This window comes from Sinocyclocheilus rhinocerous, unplaced genomic scaffold (assembly GCF_001515625.1).
Source record: "Sinocyclocheilus rhinocerous isolate Xijiao unplaced genomic scaffold, SAMN03320098_v1.1 scaffold789, whole genome shotgun sequence".
Taxonomy (NCBI): domain Eukaryota; kingdom Metazoa; phylum Chordata; class Actinopteri; order Cypriniformes; family Cyprinidae; genus Sinocyclocheilus; species Sinocyclocheilus rhinocerous.
In genome coordinates this window covers 2,021,211-2,043,045 of record NW_015667306.1, presented here as the reverse complement: position 1 = coordinate 2,043,045, position 21,835 = coordinate 2,021,211, and the positions used below count along the sequence as shown (strand labels likewise).

The 21,835-nt window shown below is 36.4% G+C and overlaps 1 protein-coding gene across 2 annotated transcripts in view; it reads left to right on the top strand.

The window, feature by feature from the left end:
* Positions 1-21,835, top strand: part of LOC107733719 (S1 RNA-binding domain-containing protein 1-like) — a 59,872-nt gene that overhangs the window by 22,301 nt on the left and 15,736 nt on the right. Inside the window, exons 15-19 of one of the 2 annotated variants that reach the window (XM_016545464.1) lie at positions 3,359-3,450; positions 6,653-6,735; positions 18,069-18,175; positions 19,665-19,832; positions 20,993-21,145. In XM_016545464.1, coding sequence (XP_016400950.1) covers positions 3,359-3,450; positions 6,653-6,735; positions 18,069-18,175; positions 19,665-19,832; positions 20,993-21,145 — 603 coding nt within the window. Of the gene's footprint in view, positions 1-3,358; positions 3,451-6,652; positions 6,736-18,068; positions 18,176-19,664; positions 19,833-20,992; positions 21,150-21,835 lie in introns of those variants that run through there. The other variant, XM_016545465.1, reaches the window with a different exon arrangement.

The window sequence follows — 21,835 nt, the reverse complement described above, 5'->3', positions numbered from 1 at the left end:
TCTAGTGCAGAATTTTTTTGTTTTGCTAATTCGCCTTATGATTTGCAGAAAAACACTTTCATTGTGTGCAATGTTGAATTTCCCAGACTTTTATAAATAAAAACAGCATGTGTGATTTACATTTCCAAATTTAACCAGTATTATCAAGAACAGTGGACTTCTATCCACTTCTGTGACAATATCTTTTCAACCTGCAGATAGATCTAATGAATGCTTTTAATTAGAACATGTGTTTAGGGGGCAAGTATCAAAGTATGTATCCATCTCTTGGTGTCACCCGTTGGTCATGGACATCGGGAGGGGGAGATGGACCTGGAGGATGGTGACAAACACTGAGAATACCACTGTTACTGACAGTTAGAGGGGTCCTGACCGTGACTTTGCCCAGAGACTCTCATAGAGACATGATAGTCCCCAAAGTGTGAGTATATTTGGGTGTGAGTAACTGAGTGAGTGACTGTCAGACCTCAAGGGTCATCAAGTCATCTGCAGCACTCGCAGGCAGGTTTTGTCTTTGCTCTTATGTCTTAGTGTCCACTCGAGCTGAGCCTTCTGCTGCCTGCCCTTTTACAAGTTCAGCCATGCCCATAATGAAGAGAAGTGGTTGGTTGATGTGATGCGTATCCGTGTCAGAATGGTTCAGGCCTTGAACCCATTAACCCTTGCAGCCCTTCTGATTTATTCAAACATGATAGGTTTCACTCTTTCTCAGTGTCTAATACCTGCTCTCCTATTTTGTCGACAGCACTGCTGTCATGCCATGCTGGTGGAAAGAATGCAAAAACATTCTGCAGAAATGATTTAATGAGGACTGCCATGGAATTAACCAGAATTGACACCCTTGGTAAATATGAACAAAGAAGCCTGTGAAAATAAATCTGCATTGTTAATCCTTTTGATCTTTTATTCAAAGAATTCACAAAAACCTAACCTTTCATTGAACTAAAACAATCGAAAATGTTTTACTTCAATGAAATAAATGTGTTTCTCAAATCCACGTTGGCCATAAATAATAAAATACTTTTTGAAACCTCCATTTCAGTCTTCTCCCATAATGCCTGATGAGTTTGGAGAACACCTCACAAAAGATCAATTACCGTTTTTCTAGACAGAATCTCCCCAGATCTTTCAAATTAGGAGGTCTATGTTCATGCACTCTTATCTTAATGATTATCTTATCTTGGATGATTAAGGGAATTTGGCCTTTGTTTTCCCTCATATGGCTGGACAATTTCATGTTCGTAGTCACCCTGGTGTGCTAAAATTTTTAAATATTAATGGGAATATACTTCAGAGATGTTTTACTTATAATAATTTCTAGGGGTGTCAATAATTGTGTCCCAACGTGGATTTGAAAAAAACATTGATTTCATTGAAGTAAAACATTTTCAAATGTTCGCTTTTGTGAATTTTTGCAGAATTTTGCAGAACTATTTTCACAGGCTGCTTTGTTCATATTTGCATTACATTACATTGTTACTGTACATTACATTGCATTACATTACTGATTACTGGTCTGAAACAGACATTTAGATAACTTACCATCCTTTAATTTTATGATTAACAGTTCGTTTCATTTATTTAGTTTATTTATTGCAATTCTATTATGTGATTTTATATTTATTCAAGTTTTAATTGAATGTTTATCAGGGTTGGCATGTGTTTCTTTCTTAATTTGTTAATAATCTTACTAATAACCTGCTCCACCTTGACCCCTAGGTCATATGCCAGGGCTCATTAGTACTGTTATCATGGCGATGTGCCAGTTGCGGGAGGGAGAGGGAGGAGGGGAAAGGGTCTGGGAAATGAGGACACCAGTCAAACTGGAGGTCCATGTCACAAAGCCTCTGCATCCTTTCATGAGTATGATGACACTAATTGGCAAAGTTACCCAAGGAGCCCTTAGGCACCAATAGAGAGGCAGCAAATGTAATGGAGGCTGCAGTGGTGACCTGCCCTAATTTGTAGGGTCATTCTGTAACAGTGGTGATAATCAGGTGTGGAGGACATTTATCCCTGCTGATATTTTCAGAGAGGTCAGTTTAATTAACAATCAGGCAGCTGAGAAGGGAAGACCTCGTAAATGGTTTTAGAAAGGAAAAAACTATAATTTAACTTATTTTAACAATTGTTCAATTTCATAATTATATGATAATATTAACATAATTTATATTAAATTAATGCATTATTATTATTATTATTATTATTTTTATTAAGTTACATGCACTGATCATTATTTTTCAACAGGAGCCTTTAAAATCTATTTTGACTGTGTCAAAAATGCTGTAGCAACAAGCACGTTTACCATTAAGTCCTGTAGATGGCAGTATTGACCCATGATTTCAGTGTTTCCTTGGCCTGTTAGATTACCAGAACATTGTATTACACAAATAAAAGTTTTAATAAAAAAAAATAAAAAAAAGTGGTGTTTACGTGGAAAATTTTTTTTTAATGAATAATGATTCTTAGTAATGTGAGAGATCTGGGCTTTTGGTAGGTTCATGTTCAGCTAGAGATAACCTTGCTGTAAATATAACTGAAAGCCTTCTATCACCTTTGAGCCTATGTGGATGACACCCCAACTCCCTCCAGTGGGACTGACTTTGCAGTATACTGTAATTCACTTTGAGTGGCATGCAGCACAATACACATGCAACTGAAACTGTGTTGAGAGAGAGATTGAATCTTGTTGACACCTAGTTAAGAATCACTTGTCTAGTGATTCACAACTAGGTACACCCCAGGGAGTACTTGAAAAGATGTCAATGCTTTGCTATATCTGAAAAAAAAGAGAAAGAAAATAAATTATGAATGTTCAAAATATTTGGTCAGTAGATTTTAAATAACTAATAGATTAATATAATTTTTGCAGTCCTGAAAATTCCTCAGAATATGTATACATATTGTACATTTGTATGGATGGCACTTGTATCAGAGCATATGTGCCAGACATCACATATCTCTAAGCATAGAAACCAGTCATAACCTCCTAAATGCTATAACCAATAATAACCTCCTGAACCCAGCAAAAAAAATTTTGTCATTAGTTTAAGAAAAATCTTAAGTATGTATATATATATATATATATATATATATATATATTCTTTAAAAAACATTACAAGTCTTACTGATCCCAAACTTTTGACCGGTAGTGTATATATATATATATATATATATAACTTCAGTGCCTGCAGTATAAACTACAAGCTTTCTATGGAAATGTATTTAAATGGACTCTTTGGTCTGTCGCCTTGTAGACGTACTGAGGGACCTTCAAATAGGTTACCTGGGGTCTTCATGAGGTTACCGCTATGATTTCCTTGGAAATGTGCTTAAAAGTGTGTGTCTGTTGTTTCAGTATAACAGATGAAGCAGGAGCGTCCATCTACAGTGTGAGTCCTGAGGCTGTTAAAGAGATGCCTGATATGGATCCCAACTTAAGGAGTGCAGGTGATTTGCTTATTCCTTCTTTTCACGCTCGAACTACTGATCGACCATTGTGGTTATTTTTTTGTTTGTGTTTTTTTTTTTTATGTCAAGATGCCTTTATTGAGAGAATGCCATATATGTGCGTAATGCAATTTAATGATGATGAATGAGATAAACACAAAATCTGAAATCAAAGAAACACTTGTACATAGTATTTGCTCAAAATTCACTATTAACACATTATCAACTGTTGATAAGGCTTTCGGCAGATTTAAACATTTTTGGCATTAATCGCCAAGTCTGCCAGTGCTAACGGTCTTAAAAAAGTAAAAAATAATAATATTACATAAAAATACAATATAGGACAAAATCACCAATTAAAGAGAGGAAAGAGACTACTGATGTGTTTAAAACTAGCTATTTTTTCATGTTTTTTTTGTTTTTTTTTTACATAAGATATCTAAAAGTAAGCATTACATTTATATAGCATTTTTCTAGACACTCAAAGTGCTTTACACATTTGCGAATGTCCTTAATAGCTCTCACAACAAAAAAAAAGAAAATTGGAATATGACCTTAAAAAGGTAATGAGACACCAAAGTGTACTATCTTCGTAAAGTGTTTCAAATGTATGCCCACATTCAGAAGACAAAAAGGCTCCCCTTTGTACAAAGAGTCAGTCAGTTATTTTTCTGTAACTAGAATGGCATCAGCAAGGGATTTTTTTATTATACCAAAAAGCTTTGTACACAGTGTGTGCCACTGTTTTGTCTTAATATTAATATTATTAAAAAAAAAAAAAAAATTTAAAAAATAATATTTTAAAGAATAAAATAAAATAAAAATGGCAGATTAATCTAAGAAAATAAACACATTTGTCTAAATCTAAAAAAGAGGAAAAATAAGTTAAAAAAAAAACATACAACCTTGTGCACATGAATTCAAAGCTTTTATATTTTCCAGTGCCAAGAATCCAAGTCTCCAGTCACACTGGCCTTTACCTGTCAGTCCAACTCAGCTCCCACTCAACCAGACCTTTACTTGCCATTTGAGTCACCCGTCTCCTTAGTCTAAAATAGACTCCCTGTTACCTTTAGGCCACATTCATATCTCCAGTTGTCAATACATAGACTTCAGAAGCAGTGACAGTACCTTTGGAAATAGTCTTTCACACTCTATCAAACCATCTCGTTTCACTTCTCTCTATATATGTCATACCCATTAGATATGTTTCTGTGAAACAGAACTTTCTGTAAAAAGGTTTGCCTGTGTTTAGACCACACAAGCACCCTCTCTACTCTTCCAGAAATAAAAAAGCAAGGCGAAAAGTTTGGAAATCACTCAAACGTTCTCAAAAACAGGATCTGAGAATTATACCAGACTTCCTCTATAAAAGTAGTAAATCAGTATGGGATTAATCATAAATTTTCCTCTGGTCAAGTGCAAGAGCAAACTAGGGAGCTATATTTATCGCTTTTATGAAAGGCGTAAGAAATTGGGCTGTCCTTTGTTTGTGGGATGTGTGTAAATGTGTGTAATGTTTTGTGTTTCATGCATTAAACACTGCTACATTGCTAACATATAAATAATTAAATAATGTCTATTGTTTTTATTTTTATTTTTAACCAGTGGCCCTTTACATGTTAATGAATTCTAATTATGATATGTCCTGCAAAAATGACTTGCTCATTAAATGACTCCTAACCCACGCTGTCATACCTGCAGTACAGAATGTGCTCATACTTTGAGGACAATTTTTTGTAGAGGTGGACGGCTCTCTGTAAAGATCAAGGTGGATGTGCTGGCTGAAGTGGGTGACTGTGGAAGGAGGTTTTGAGGTGACTTGCTGAAGCGTGATCGCCAAGCCTCACTCGCTGCGTCTCCACATTGAACTCTGTGGGAAATTGCTGCCTGTAATAATATTTGGAAAGGGATGGAGTTTCAGCTCAGGCCTTGTACAGCGCAGACAAAAGCACTTCTCTCCACTCTCTGTAATGTGGAGGTTGTGCTTGGGCAGAAAACCACGCAATTTCTGTCTGAGTCGCTCTCTCTGTCTCTCACTCTTGCTCTCTGACTCTCACACACATGGTCGAGTAAAGATGAAAATCTGACTTTCATTTGCTGACCTTCAACAAGACTAGATAAAGTTAATGGAACAAGTGCGCCAAACTGCTTAAGTTCATTTCATTTTATAATATTGTGTTTGGCTGGTCACATTTCCTGGGACAAGTTAGATTCAGGTTTTTCTGAATTGGGTTTTTGTTTGTCTTTAATTGGGTTCTTATTTGACCAGACCTCTCTTAGTTGGCCCATGTCTTTGCCTGACAGATTACTAGGAAAAGGGGATTCATAAGTGAGTGTGTCTATTATTGGGCCTGTTTCTCTCTCTCTCTTTCTCTCTGACAGATGTGATGGCATATTCATCTGTAGCTTGGTCTGTTAAATGATCTTGTCATTTGTTCACAGATTTTGCGTAGATTATTTCAGCCTTAATTGAGCCGTTTTTGCTTTATTGTAAACTTTATACTTTTTAAAGCATTTAAGATTCAAATTTAAAAGTCTTGTTGACTGACAGAATCTAAATAATAACAATGACATCAACAGTAATAATTGGAAACTAATATTTGGATAGGTCTTTTTTTCTTGCATCTATTTGCATGCTCAATTGTGATTTAACCATATGTAGTCACATTTACATTTATTGCTGAGTAATTGTGTATAAAAGCTTCTTTCCATCACAGGATAAAATAAATAAATTAATTAATTAATTAATCAATTAAATTAATAAAGGTAAATTGTTTATCCAACAACTGACTTTTTTCTCACAATTCTCAGATTTATGTACTGTATTGTAAAAAAAAAATCTGAATTGTGATATAAAAAGTCACAATTACCTTTTTATTTTATTCTGTGGTGGAAACGGGCTTCCATAGTTGTGTGTTGCAAATGCAGATATTCCAGTAAATGCAAATCTTGTTTATTAATATAATCTGTTAAACTGTGATTAGTGCAGTACGTGCCACACAAGCTTTTGCATGATTTAAATAGTCTCTCATTTACATAGATCTATGCTCATGTGAGTCTAATTTATTCTTAATTAAGTCTGTGGGTTTATTAAAGTGTAAATATTGTTGTTCTCTTGAGACATTTATTATTATATCGGAACATTAACTACACATAATGGTGAGATAATTTCCTCTTGCATTCTTTTCTTTATCCTCAGTGTCCATTGGGAGGCGTGTTCAGGATCCTTTAGCAGAGCTCATTAAAATTGACCCCAAACACATTGGTATTGGCACTTATCAGGTGAGTCACCTGACATTCAAACTCATTAACATCTCCTTTTCAAAACCATGCTAATTGTGGGTTGTTTGCTTTAGTAATGTTTATTGTGTCTTTATTAAACACACTGTCAACAGTTGAGTATCCTCACATAATACTGTGTACATGATGTTGTGTCTGGCTCTGCTCTTGATCCAGTGAAATGATCAAAGTAATTGTAGGCGCATTCCCAATTTACTAAGCCAGGCTCTGATTTTTTGTTTTGAGTAATAGCAGTTTCAAACAGAAGTCAGCTGGACTAGAGAGCTAATCCTGTCTCTGACTGTTAGCTTTTGCAGTCTCATATTATGAGTAATCAATTTTTCTCCAGAAATTAATTCTACTATGATTCCCAGTAGCATCATATGTTGACTCAAGGCTGGGCCTGATTAGTATTTTTTTTTCTTTTCTTCTCGCTCTTACTTTTCATCTTTCTATTTTTCTCTAGCTGTCCTGCATATTTGATTTCTCTCCTCTGCCCTCTGCTGCTCTTTTTTTTAAACATCAAGACCTTTAACTCTGCAGAATCTCTTGTTGAAATAAGTTCTTTATATACATACTACCAGTTTCCACAATTGCTTCCACAAAAATATTAAGAAGCACAATCCTTTTCAACATTGATAATGATAAGAAATGTTTTTGAGCACCACAACAGCATATCCGAATGATTTCTGAAGGATCATGTGACACTGGAGTAATGGCTGCTGAAAATTCAGCTTTATCATCACAGGAATAAATGACATTTTATGTTAAATGAAAACAGAAAGCAGTTATTTTAAATTGGAATAATATTTCACAATATTACTATTTTTACTGTATTAAATGCAGTCTTGATGTGCACAAGAAACTTTGTTTGAAAACATTAAAAATCTTACTGCTCCCAAACTTTTGAATGGTAGTGAAATAAAGATTGGTATATCATAGCACCAAACAAATACTCTAAGATTAAATGTAATTTTAGGTGTTGTTAAATCTGGGATTGTGCAATTTAGATGGTTAAAGGTAATTGTAAACTAAGTCCACTGCAACCTTGGAGCCATTTCCCAAATGAGGAGAGGAAAGAACATCTTGCGTCTTTGCAAATGGATCAGTATCACATATCACATACTTCTCACTGCTTTCAACCCAAAAAACATATGCACATGTGCTGATGCACACAAGTTTAGGTTAGCAGAGTATCAGGGTCACCTCGCCTTGCCCCTGCACAGTGTGAGTGTTGTCTAGTGTGCATCACAGCGACCCCCTGCACGTCTGTCAGCACTTAGTGTTTATTTACCCTGCCACATAATCTTAGCAACACTTGATGCCTCTCCACTGCATTGACATGCTGAGTGATAAGTGTGTTTGTGTGTGTATAAGAGAGGGGATTACAGTATGTATATATGTGTGTTGGACCATGAATCTTATTTCTTAACTTGAGTATCATATAGGACGTGTTATTGTATACCAACTTCCCTTAATCAAGAAAATGAGGTTACAGCATATATAATCATATGTTGTGAGTGATGGGAAAAAGGTGTTTTACCTGAAAATTGTAAAGTTTGCCTTTAGTGGTTGTTTCAGTTTAGAATTCAATATTTTCTAAAAATTTCTAAAAAAAACTAAACAAAAAATTAATGAAAACTTTAAAATTAATGTCCAGGTTCACTTTATTGTATTTCAGTACTTTATATAGATAGATAGATAGATAGATAGATGCGTGTGTGTGTGTGTATATATATATATATATATATACTGTATATACTGTATATATAAAATACATTATTTACATATATTATAAATATACATTGGAAAAGGCAATATATGTGTAAATATATGGGAATGAGCATGTACAATTAAATATCCATTATTTCACAGTATATAAACACAACAGAGACGAATAGAGATAAAATATGATCAATATGTTATAGATATATTGTACACCCCAAATTAAATATAAAATGTTATAAAAATATAACGTAATACTATGAAGTATTTACTGTATGAAATAAAGTAATATTATGAAGTGGGTGGAAACATTTGCTGTTGAGCTGAAGTTTAATCGCTCTCTTAAAGATGTCACCTTCACAAGACTTATGATTGCACATCGCCCTCTGTTGTTACTTGTATTGTCCTGACATTCCATTTAGTCAAAGTGGGTGGGACTTCTAAAGTTTAGGTTTATATAGTTAACTGTCAATCACTGAGCCATAGGTGGAGAGTGTTCAGGTTTCCCAACTGCGTAAAGGTCCCAGAGGGCACATTTTACCATTTTCCCCAGCTGTGAGAGAAAACACCATACACACCCCCGGATATTAAGGAAACTGTCACTCTCCTTGATACACTATCCCGTGTGTTTTTCAAGTCCAAACATTTAAACCCACAATAAACCATTTATTTAGCCATTCTCTATTATTATATTATGTTAATCAGTGTTTATAAATGATGTTTTTTTTTTCAGAACACCTGCGGAAATATGCATATGTTAGGTTGTACTTCAGTTTTGAATTACAAAATATGTTACATTTGAATGTTTGTTCACACAAGGACCACTCTATTGATCACACAGGTGAAGCTTTAGTAAATAGTCTTGTTTACAGAGTTTATCCCATGTTCAGAACACCAATAAACAATCTATTGGGAAAAAAAAGTTTCTGATGAAGGTTTAGAAGCTTGTGTAATGAAAAAGCACCAGTGATGTCAGGCTTTCTCTTTTTAATGGGCCTGCTGAGACTGTTCCCTCAGGGTAAAATGGAAGAGAGTGAATGGTGGTGTGAGTATTGACTGACAGGAAGCTGACTGACGATGATTGATAGCTGAGTCCATTTTCGCGTGGGAAAAAGGAAAAGTTATGCGCTCTGCTGAACATCTTCACTCTTTCTGATCATGTCTGATCTAGCGGTGTTTTTGCATGATACATTTTTCCATCTTTTACATATATGAATTTTAATTAATTCCCTCTCCTGGGTAAAGTCTACAACAATTATCTTTATCTTTTGTCTTATGGCTGTTCACATAAACCTCTGAAAGAAGACTAATATAAGTGTTTTTCTCATGACTTTAGTGGTTGAGTCCAGTAGTGCAGTGTGCATGGGTGCAGCTCTCATGTTCTGTTTGACAGGTGTTTACTGACTCCAGACCTGGTCTCCAGGCTTCACCTGAGGTAAAGGAAAGATGGAGCAGATTGTAGGTGAGAAAAGTGTCAGAATTAGTCGTTAAAATGTCAGTCCACTGCCAGGAAACTGCATCATCTGATTTACTGCCAGAATGCTTTTTAGAATTCATGCACAGTGTTTTTAATGGAGCAAAGCAAGCTTTGAATAATTCTTATGTACAGTGTTTGTAAGGTTGTGGCAACCTGGGAACCTCAGGGAATTGTAAAATAGTGTTTTTAATGCCTGGAAAAGTCATGGAAATTTCTGTAGTGAATATACAGTATACTTATTTTTTCTATTAAGGCTCTTCTCTAATATATTTCATTGACTAAATTTTGAGATTGTATGGAGATTTGTTATGATTTACGTTTTTTTGTAGTCAATACTTTAATCTATCAAATTTGTTCCAAGCTGATCTGATTGATTCATTAGCAAACCAGTCTAAATCATAATGAAAATTCTTATTCAGTAATCACAAATTGACTGGAAAGATCCTGGAAAAGTCCTGGATGATTAATATGCACTACTGTCCAAAGGTTTAGGGTTAGTATTTTTATTTATTTATTTATTTTAATGAAGGATGCGTAAAGTTTATCAAAAGTGACAGTAAAGACATTTATGATGTTACAAAAGTTCATATTTCAAATAAATGCTCGTTTTTTTTTTTTTTTTTTTTCACTTTCTATTAATTCAAAATTCCTGACAAATATAAAAAAAAAATTTAAATGTTAAAAGAGAAAACGGTTATTTTTTTCTATATTTTCGATCAAATAAAGACAGGCATTGTTAGCAAAAGAGATAAAAAAAATCCCAAACTTTTGGACGTTAATATACGCTTTTCTACAAGTGCTGTAATGAATCTATCAAATGTTTTGTGTACTTGATGCTGAATTGGACTGAATCACAATTTGTTATTCCATAGTCAAAAATGACTAAAGATCCTGGAAAAGTCCTGGAAAATTCTATGGTCAATATACAGTTTTCTGTTTGCTCCTATAATGAATCTGACTAATGGGCTCAAACTGAATCAGAAAAATAAAGTTTTCTCAAATGACTGGAAAGATGGAAATTCATTGGTCAAAAAGTGTGGGAACCCTGTAGAGAAGTTTTAATACTTATTGAAAGATTTTAGGATGTCTGAGATTGTTTCATAAGTAACACACATCTACATGACCTTGCAGGGAAGACAAGACTGCACATTTAAAAATCTAATGTCAGGTAGAAATTGTAGCCTGTTTTAAAGATGATTTAACATAACTTAAGCTCTGTCAGGCCTTGTCATTTCTTACACTACTGTCAGCACATCTGTAGCTGTTTTCAGATGCCTTGTTTGGAGCTTTTGTGTTTTGCTGAAAACGTAGGTCTCTGGTTACGCTGAAGGCAGAGGTTTGGGAGGTATGTAAAGGGATCTCCCCAGTCAAACATCTTTGTGTGTTCAGCTCTCTCTGGGAAGTGTGTTTTCAGAGCCTGCAGCTGGTTAGATCTACGTTGGGTCATGAGGACGGGGAAAGGAGAGAAGAACTGATTGACATCTCAGAGTGGCAGCTTTTCGTAAAAAAACCTGTTAACTGGGCTGAGTGTGGACAGACACACTTTGTTCTGGCGCTGGGGCCTATCCAAGCCAAACAGGTCCTCGCACCTGAATTTAATCCCGTGGTTTGTGTGAGCCCATATGTTTTTGTGCATACATGTGTGCATGACTTGGGTTGGAGACCTCGCCGTGGCTCTGCTGGGCTTGGTGAGGCAATGTAATTGCATATTTGTGTTACCACTGGCCCGTCCTCTGCTCTATACCTGGTATGTCAGGGTCCGGGATATGTGTCTGTTCAAACAGAGGGCAGGTTTAAAAACTATGTGAACTCCCACCACATTTCTTCACCTATTCCCCAATGCTTTAATTGAGTTTTGGTTGTTTTGTCTTCAGGGTTACCACACCACTAAGCCATGTCAGAGCTCAGCTGTCAGCCGCTCTTCCTACTGTGAGCGAGGACCAGAGAGTGCGGCTCGTGTGCGGTTGAAGACAGATGGAAAGCTTAATATCGGCTTTAGGCAAGCATGGTCTTTCTCAGGCCCTGCTGGAGATGTTGGCTTGATTTTTAACGTATGCTCTACCAGATGCAGCTCAGTTTTATACTCGCTAATTGAAATGGTTATGTAGTCTTAGATATATCCAGTAGGATTGACAGGAGATTGGAGAGATGATGTGGGTGAAAGCCGAAGCCTTTTTCAACAGCTACTACTGGAAACAGTCAAAGTGTCTAGGTTGATATTTCAAATATAACCACAACAATTTCAGCCCATGTTTACTTTCTTGTTCAGCTTTGTTCAATTTGTCCAAAGTGATTGATGTGTTTTTAACGCCTTAAAAGGATAGTTCATGCAAAAATTAAAATTCTTATATTAGTTGCTGACCCTCATGTCATTCCAAACTTGTGTGTCTTACTTTCTTCTGCAGAACACAAAAGGTGTTTTGAAGAATGTTGGTAACCAAACTGTTTTGATGACCATTGACTTCCATTGTATGGACAAAAAAAAAACCACACACACATTTCTGAAAATATATTTTATGTTTGGAATGACATTAGGGTGGATAAATGATGACAGAATTTTCATTTTTGGATGAACTATCATTTTAATTCACTCTACTGACCCTGCATTGCCAGATGGCCTGACAGATAATTGACCGTTCTCTTGTTCCATTATATGCCATTCATTTGACTTTTTCTTCCAGTATGTGAGCGCTAATATCGCAGTGGTGGCGTCCTGCCTCGTAAAGTAGTGTACCCTAGCACATAGCTTCCTGGAACAGCCTTTAAAAATAGATCTGGTGGGGTCATGATGATTGATGGCTTTCTAATGAGTGTGCATTCCATCAGCAGAGCTCCAAACTGTCCGCAGGCGACACTTTTTGGGTGTCTTCCTCTATCAGCCTGCTCAAGGACTGTGAGAATTTTTGCTCCATCCACGCTCAAGGCAGTTTATACAGTCGACTGGCTGCCAAGTACTCAAAAGCTAACCTTAGGGTTTGGGAGCAGCTACATGGGAACCTGTCCGCACACTTCTCAGGTTGCATCCGGCTATTATGTGGCAGCAGGTTTTTGTATGTTAAAAATAAGGAGTTGTTTGTTGTGAGAAGTACCTCGAGTCTGCACTGTTTTATTGATTATTAGCAAGCTGTCAGTGATTGTAGTATAATAATCTGGTTTTGTACAGTGGTGATGTGATGATAAGTCTGATGAGTGACTGTTTTGAAATCACCATAAGCATCATATGGGAAAATGCCATAAACTGTTGTATGTCTGAGTATTTTTCAGAGTAAACGAAGTTCATTAGGAATGATTGGGCTGCCTTTGAATATCTCAGCTTCTGCCTTCAGGCTCTAATGTTTATTGTTTAGATTTCATGTTTCATTTCAACACATGTGTTCCAGTAGTGTACATATATTTCTCACCTCTCTAAGGTTACAAGATAAACGTGTGAGAAATTTTTGACAGAATATTGCAGCCAGTGGTGTTCTCCCACATGAAGGCTTTTTTTTGTGCAATAAATATTTTTGGCCGTCTAATATTACAGTTGTTTTTCCAGCATTTGTGTATCACCGACTAGATTTAGGAGGTGATACTAAAATAATATTCATTATTTTTTGACTATTGGCCTGTTGCAATGAACCGCATTAACCACTAGAGGCAATATTACAAAAGAGTGCAGGACTTCTGAAAGCCTCAAGACAGATCCTTCCATTTTCACACTCACACTTATTCCCAGGGGATGTCTAGTGCTGAGATCTCAATGCTGCTACTATTTTTTTTTTTAACCATTACTAATTATGTTAACTGAAACGTTAACCAAATGCACGACCTGGTGCAGAAATTTGGTACTCGTTAAAAGCCTTGCAGCTGCATTTTGAACTATCTGCAAGCGGGATAGGGCTGACTGACCAATCCCAAAATACAGCGAGTTGCAGTAGTCTAATCTAGATGTAATAAAAGCATGAATTACTTTTTCAAAATTTTTACTAGACAAAATAGGTTTTACTTTTGCTAGAAGTTGAAGCTGAAAAAAGCAGGACTTGACCATCGTATTTATCTGTTTATCAAATTTTAAACCATCATCAAAAATAACACCCAGATTTTTTACCCAAGGCTTCACGGAAGAGATTAAATCGCCTGGGAGCATGTACAACGAAAAAAGAATAGGCGCCAATATGGATCCCAGAAAAGTGTGATTCTCTACCAGTCTGTGATGAACGATTTTCTGTCTTTGCTTGGATAAGATTTCTCCATTGTATACGGCTAGACAGTATTTATCACACAGACGTCCTTGTTCCAGTGGCAGTCATCTGGATCCTGTCAGGTCAAAACACACATTCTGCTCTTTGCTATAACCCACTCAACTCAACCACTCCACTGCTTAGCAGTCATTCAGTATCTCATAGTCATATAGTCATCCTTAACCCACAGATGTTACCATTGTGTTGGTCTAATCCATGTCTATTTATTTTCATTCAGTCGTATCTAATAGGATACTATTCCATCACTCTGTTTGTCAACAAAGAAATGAGCACCTCAACTCCATTGCACTGCAAGAAAACATGGTTCCTTGAAGTCATACTTTTATATGAAGTACCCTATTCCAATCCAAAATATTTTATTTTATTTTTTTCCTGTTTATTAATATTTAGTTTCAACCCATGCACAAAATTCTTTCAGCCATCAAAGCAGAGAGAAGTCTGCTTATCCCATAACATCTCTTATCACACCTCTTCTTGGAGTGCTTTGGTGCCTGCTTTCGACAGACATGTGTTTTGTGGACAAACAGGCAGATCTGCTAATAAGTTTACAATATCAAATTTCTCTAGGCAACAACATTTGTTTTGAGGGTGAATTTTTTTTTTAAAGAAACATCTGCTTTTAAGACCACTTTGACGTTCTCTGAGTTTTGATGGACACATTTTCACAGTTCAAATGTACTGCATTTTATTACATTGGAAAGCAGTTCTTTAGCTAGCACATTGCGTCGCTCTGTGTTTAATGTAAAACATGATTGCCATGCAAGGATATTAACAGTCAGTCTTTAATGACTGAATATCCACCATATATGTATCCTCGAAACATGTGCTTAGTTATAGAATAAGGTTTTCTACACTATTTCATGTTTTTTTTTTTCTTCATTACCAGCTAAATTGGCCTCTTGATGAAGCAAGTTCATTTGTAATATGTCCCAGAATGATTGAAACAATATAAGATATTAGGATAAAGTATCCCGATCCACACCATCTCAGACCCACTTCTTACTTTTTCCCATTGGTTGTGTAATTTCAAACTAACACTCTCTGAAAGTAATCCACTATGTCTAAATATGAGGGAAATATATCGTCTATGTCTTTGTTTATTATTTCTGCCTGTGTGTATTCGTGTGTGCACAAGGGAGGTTGAATGTGTATTTTGAGTTAGTTATAAGAGGCCTGTGGGCTTCTCAGTCTGTTTAATATACTGAATTTGTATTCACACAAACACAATGACACACTAGTGCACACAAATGCAACTTGAAAGCATTAGATCTTACTTACACTGTAAATTTACACACAGAAAAGTACACAGAACGGGCAATACATGTCGTACACTCCCAAACCACCATAAACTGTCTTTTGCTGTTCTTTTAAATGTTGGGGTTTCCCCTAATTAAAAAGAAAATTAGAGAAGAGTCTTTTGACCTCTTAAAGTTTCTCATCATCCTTTAACAACCATAAATGGGGGCAATTCGGTCGGTGCCTAAAAAGTATCGAACTCGATACCCAGCCCTATGGGTGGGTGTTTCAAAAGTCACATGCTCAACAATTCATCAAAAGAGCTTTGAATCTATTTAGGTTGTAGATGGAATTGGAGTCAATTAGCTTTTTGATTAGTTTAACTACATTTGTATTTTTCATTGTGTTGAACTCCCATATGTCCATGGCTAGAAATTTTAAAGAGGCATAGATGTACAGTATAAAGTTTAGATTTTGGTTACTTTATATTAGGTGTCTTTAACTGCTATGTACTTGTATCAGTCAGTCAGTCAGTCAATCAATCAATAATTGTTAGGTACAATGTACTTATTTTTAATGGTAAATTGCAAAACACTGCTATTGAGGTGGGATACGGTTAAGGTTAGGGATAGGTTTTGTTGGTTTGGTGAGGTTTAGGGTGGGTTAAGGTGTAGGGGTAGGGTTGGCAGTGTAATTGCAGATGAAACTACAGAAATTAATTATAGCTGTACATACAGAAAGGTATTTTTACAATGTAGAAATATGTAGAAGTACAATGTTAAAATGTGTATGTACACAATAAGTGCATTGTATTCAAATGTAAGTCCATAGGAGTTAACGACACTTAAAGTGGGCGTTTTTTTTTAACCTATATATCCTGTTTCATATGGATTTACTAGACAGATTAGTCCTCTTAAAGTGGCCCTATTATGGATTTTTAAAAATGACCTTTCATGCAGTGTGTAACAGCTCTAAGTGAATGAAAACATCCTGGCATGTTTTAAATCTGAAAGTGTATAAAGTTATTGTCTCTCAAAAGAAAGAGTCGACTCTGAATCATTGAAACGAGTCGTTTTTAAAACGAATCCCAAGCCGTTTCATGTTGACGTCAACATGAAACATTAGCATATTGCCCGCTCACTTGTTGGTTTTATGCGTTGGTCTGAATGAAAATGCAAATTCATTCTTTGCCACTTTGCCTCTTTTGGAGCGGTAAAAATAGCTGTTTCCCCGGTAATGCTGTACACAAAGCACTGAAAGCAGCACTGCGCTCACAAACGCTGCTTTATCAGGCATTACAGGCATGATGAAATGAAAATGAGATCAATCGGACCAATCACAGCAGGTTAGCGTCAAGCAAAGGAGGGGTTTGGAAAAATGAATCGTTAAACGAATCGTTTAGGAGTCGCTGAGCAAATAGGTAAAAATAAATGCATATTATAAGACAATGAAAGTGTTTTTTGACCTTGCATGCATGTCAACCTGTTGTTGGGGACTCCCAAAACCAAAATATGAACCTTTCATTACCCATAATAGGGGCACTTTAAAGTCGGCATGAAATGGAAGTTCATCTGTTTTCTAAATGCATGTTATTGATCTTATTGTGAATGAATTATGTATGCATATGTTTCATTTTTTTTATTTTTATGTTTGTTCAGACTTCTGTCTGGGGACATATGCCAGACTTCTGCACTTAAAACATCCAGTCAACAATCTCCAATCATTGCCCTACATGTTTTTTTTTTTGATAATACATTTCACTCTGATGTACATCATGATATGAGAGAAAAGACCTGTTGCTACTTCCGTTTCATCGCAACTTTAAATTTGAATGTTGTCCATGGTGGACTGTAACTAGTACATGAAAATTAAAATCTTGTAAAAGTAGAGAAGTTATTCATTGTAATGAGTTTTCCCAAATGAAGAATTGCACATTCTTCTTAGCAGGTCTCAAGCACGGGTCTAACTTCTTCCATATGGATACTGGTCCCAATGCAAGACAGACAAAAGCTTGTCAGAATTCCCTGCTTGCTCCTAATTTTGGCCAGTTTTGAATTTGGCCTTGCGGTTTTCTTTGCTTTGAATTCAATCTCCATTTTAGAGAACCGCCTCCAAAGTGTGAAAAGTTCGGCTGGATTAACTTTATCAATTCCCTGCATTTAATGGAAAACCCCTGTGAGAGGACTTTGAAGTGTCACAGATGCTTTCCAATGAAAACAGCCTCAGACCTCCTCTCTGTCTCTTGAGGCAAAGCAATCCACTGGCTGCCTTTTTATTCTGCCGTCTCTTTTTTCCCCCTTAGACCAGCATGAACACCGCAAAGTATTTAGGGTTACCGTTTGATTGCCAATGACACAACATTGGCCTTGCAAAGTGGCTTGTTTTTGGAAAGTGACTGAGACAGCACGATTTGTTGCTGAGATAACGCAAGTTCTTGACATTTCGAAAGACACGGAGTAGAACTTTTACTGTTTTAATTATTTCCATAGCGATTTAGTGAACTTTTAATGTACGTCAAAATTGCGATTGAATCAAGTCAGCATACTAGAAAAACATCTTCAAGGTGTTTGATTTCATTTTCAGAGGCCAGGTCAAAAGCCCTTCCTTCTCCTTTCTTACACAAACACACATTCTAAGACTATGGTCACTGTTTCCAGCACGACGTGTCACAGAGTTTGCTGAGGGCAGCGCTGGATGGGGTGGTGCAGGAGTGTGTGAGCTTCGTGGGAGTGGACATCAACATCTGTTCAGAGACGCTGATGAGGTAGAGGCCAAATACTTTCCAGCAGAAGTCACAACATGGCAACTTCTCACTCGCCTCCCCGTTATTGCTTAGCACTCTGTTTAGTCTGACACCCTACATGCCGCGCACACACACACTCAGAGACGCACGCACCGTAACGTCTTTTCACATCCCCACTAAACACAAACATTGTGATCTACATACACAAACATTGCTGCTCGCTAACATATACACAAATTTAGATATATATAGCCTCGAATATTAGTTACATAAACTTACAGAAACACCGAAATGTACACATTCATTACATCCACTCGCTCTGCCTAATACTTTGTAGGATTTTGTGAGTAATTGCAAATTGTTTGTACTATGGAAAACAGTGACGTGCAATAATATATTTCCGGAATACAATCAGGATCATGCCCCTAGATGTGCCTTCGAAAGGTTAGCTTTCATTTACACAGCTTATTCTTTAAAAAAAAAATCCTTCGCTTAACACTAGAAGTTAGTATAAGTGAGTTTAAAACATATTTTGATGAAGCACATACACTTCCATATTTCATCAATGCATTCATTCAGGTACATGTAAGCATTAGACTGAAATGCATGCATTTCACAAAGATCAGATTTCTATATTTAACTCTTTAGAATTATGCCTTTAACTTATGGTGTACTTAGACACCCATACATCACTATTCAGAGCTGGAAAGCTGTGTGATCCCATTAAGAGGCAGGGTTAAATGCTCGTGAGGTAGGGATCAGGTCATCTGTTTACCTGACTTTAAATGAGCTCTCAGTACCAGAGCTCCAGACGACGTGTTCGTGGCTCCAGCATTATTCGCCCCTTATTTATAAGTGATGACATACAATGTTTACATAGCTGCTTTTAGGGGAGCTGCCACTTCGAATTGCCCATACCGTCCCATAAAAAATAAAATCTCAATGCCTTTCTGTTTTGTATGGAAAGGTCAAAAAGATTATAAGATCTTAAGCAGCCATTTGGTAATTCTGCTGGAAAAAGTTCTCAATATTTTACTAATATCTGACTTCTTGTTTGTGAACATGTAGGGATTACATAAATATGAAAAGGAATTTCCATGGTCTTTGGTGGACTTCTGTGAAGCTCTTCATTCAGGATGTGTGGTTAATGCTGGGTATTGACATATAAAGCAATGACTAATTCCAAAAACAAACAGGAATTGAACCTGCTGGTCAAGTGGGAAAATGTGAGAGATTAAGTTTAGGTTTTTTGGACCAAATAACTGTTATATCTGACTCAAGAATCACATAAATCACTTAAATATTGCGACCTAAGAAGTTTCATTGCATAAAGCATAAAAGGTATCTTTAAGGATGACGTTTCTGAACTTCGGAGAAAAATAGCAATACTTGCTAGCCTAGCCCATTAGTGAAAAAATGTAGAAAACATACAAACATTTTGAAATCATATTTGTTTTGAATGTTCAAATAAGATTTTCCTTTTTTTAAGTTATGTGTTTTGTTTTCTCAGGCACATAGCAGGTCTGAACGCAGGGCGAGCACGCAGTATTATGGAGTGGAAAGAAAAGAATGGGCCTTTTCTCAACAGAGAACAGCTGAAACTGGTGAAAGGCCTCGGTCCTAAGAGCTTTCAACAGTGTGCCGGCTTCATCAGGATCAACCCTGAGACAGTACGCAGGTACACGGCTGATTCATGCCACTTCTACAGTTACATGTTTTTGCACCAAGCTACCTTTATACCATGTAGTGGTGAGAGGGATAAGATGTGTCGCCCCCTTAATCTGAAATAAATAAAAATTTGTCACATTACCATATATTTTTAAAATGCCAGTGTGCAAAATGATATAAATTATTTCTCTAAAATTAGCCATGAGTTGTTAAATTAAACATTTTTCATATGTGCTTTGGTTAAGATGTGCCAGTGGCTTAACCAATAGTAATGGTGAGTTTTGCCTCCAAATGCCAAAAATACTATTACAATTGTTAATTAATTTTAAAGCTGCAGTCCGTAACTTTTTTTGGTTAAAAATGATCATACGGTGAAAATTCTTATTTGGGTCATATTCCAAGACGTAGGCTAGAATCTGTGATTGCGAAGTACAGTAAATATCCACACCTGTGCGGTGACTGACTGCCACACATACTCTTCAGAACAGTAGATTCATCCGCGCTGGAGCCGTGCCGACTCACAACACAGGCAAGCTAGATAATTCCGCAATGCTGCAATTCCAGGTTTTCAAACAGAGATGGCGACAAAGAGGCTAAACTTACGGACTGCAGCTTTAATTAATTTATTAATTTAATTAGTATTATTAATAATTATTAGTACTTTTAATATCACAAGTGCTTTTAAACAAAGTTTAAAAACAATTGACTTAAATTGACTTTTGCATTAAATTTTTCTGAATATTAAAACTTTTGGCTGACTGATGAAAATGTAATAAAAAATAAGAATTTGGAAAGGGATTGTTTTTATTTTACTCATGTACTTATCATTTATATTCTTATTTTTGGGGCAACGTAAGGCAAGTTGTGTCACTTGACCATTTTTTACTTTTTAATTTTATAGTTATATGTTATAGACGCTTTCTTCTAATTTCAGTTGATAATCTCATCCATATGTATTATAATGCATCATGATTTCATCAGAATTGAAATATCTGATTTCTTCTTGTAGACGGCAACTAAAAAGTGGCACAGCTTACCACAATGTCTAAAAAATGAAAAAGAAATATTTAAGATATACACAATACAATTTATAGGCCACTAATCACATGTAAAAGCAAATTTATAAATCAGACATTTTACTCTCAATGTTTTTTGTAATTGTGCTTCAAGTAGTATTGACTCTGGAGGGAACGAAGGCCTCAAGGTTCCTCTGAAACAGACAGCTGAGAAGAAAAAAGTCAAGGGCTCTGGGAGCGCCTCTAACCAGTTTAACCCACTGGACCAAACCTGCATCCACCCTGAATCCTACAGCATCGCCTTGAGGTGAGAACAGAGCGTGCCACTGAACTATCACATTACTGCACTACTGCAGATGATCATTGGATCTGCTTAAGGATTGACCCAAGTGGTAACAAGTGTTTACCTCAAGTAGGAGCATCTGGTCCTGTGTTGCTCAGTGTGAGAGTTGTGCAAGCTGTTGCCACTCATATGAAAAGCACATTCAGCATGTGCTCAGCACTCTCTGGCAGTGAATGACGCTCTCCCCGCAGCTGTGCTGCTCAAGTCTGTTTAGACTACTCCAATCTGACACTTGCCTGTTGCTTCCAGAAGATGTGCGCACGGATGCCCTGTGGTTTGGATGTGCTTACGCATGACAGCTGCAAGTTAAATCAAAATCAGTGTGTGCATGTGAAAGAGGTTTTTGAAAATTGAATATGAACCGTGGGCAAGGCATCCGAATGCTGTGGAATTTGGAGGATTTATTGGTGAATGGCAACTATAATTTAGGAACAAGACATTAATTCACTGCCTATTACTCACTTTTTTCATTTCCTTCATGGCTGATGTCGTACTTTGGCTTCAGTTGTAGCATAGTGTGTGTACTCATGCAATTACACTTCATTTTGTGACTTGGTATGTGTATGTGTGCAGTTGTGTACAAACATCTGAGACCACACTGAAAATCTGGATTTTTTTGCAGTTAAATCTGGAAATAAACAAAGTTTTATGATT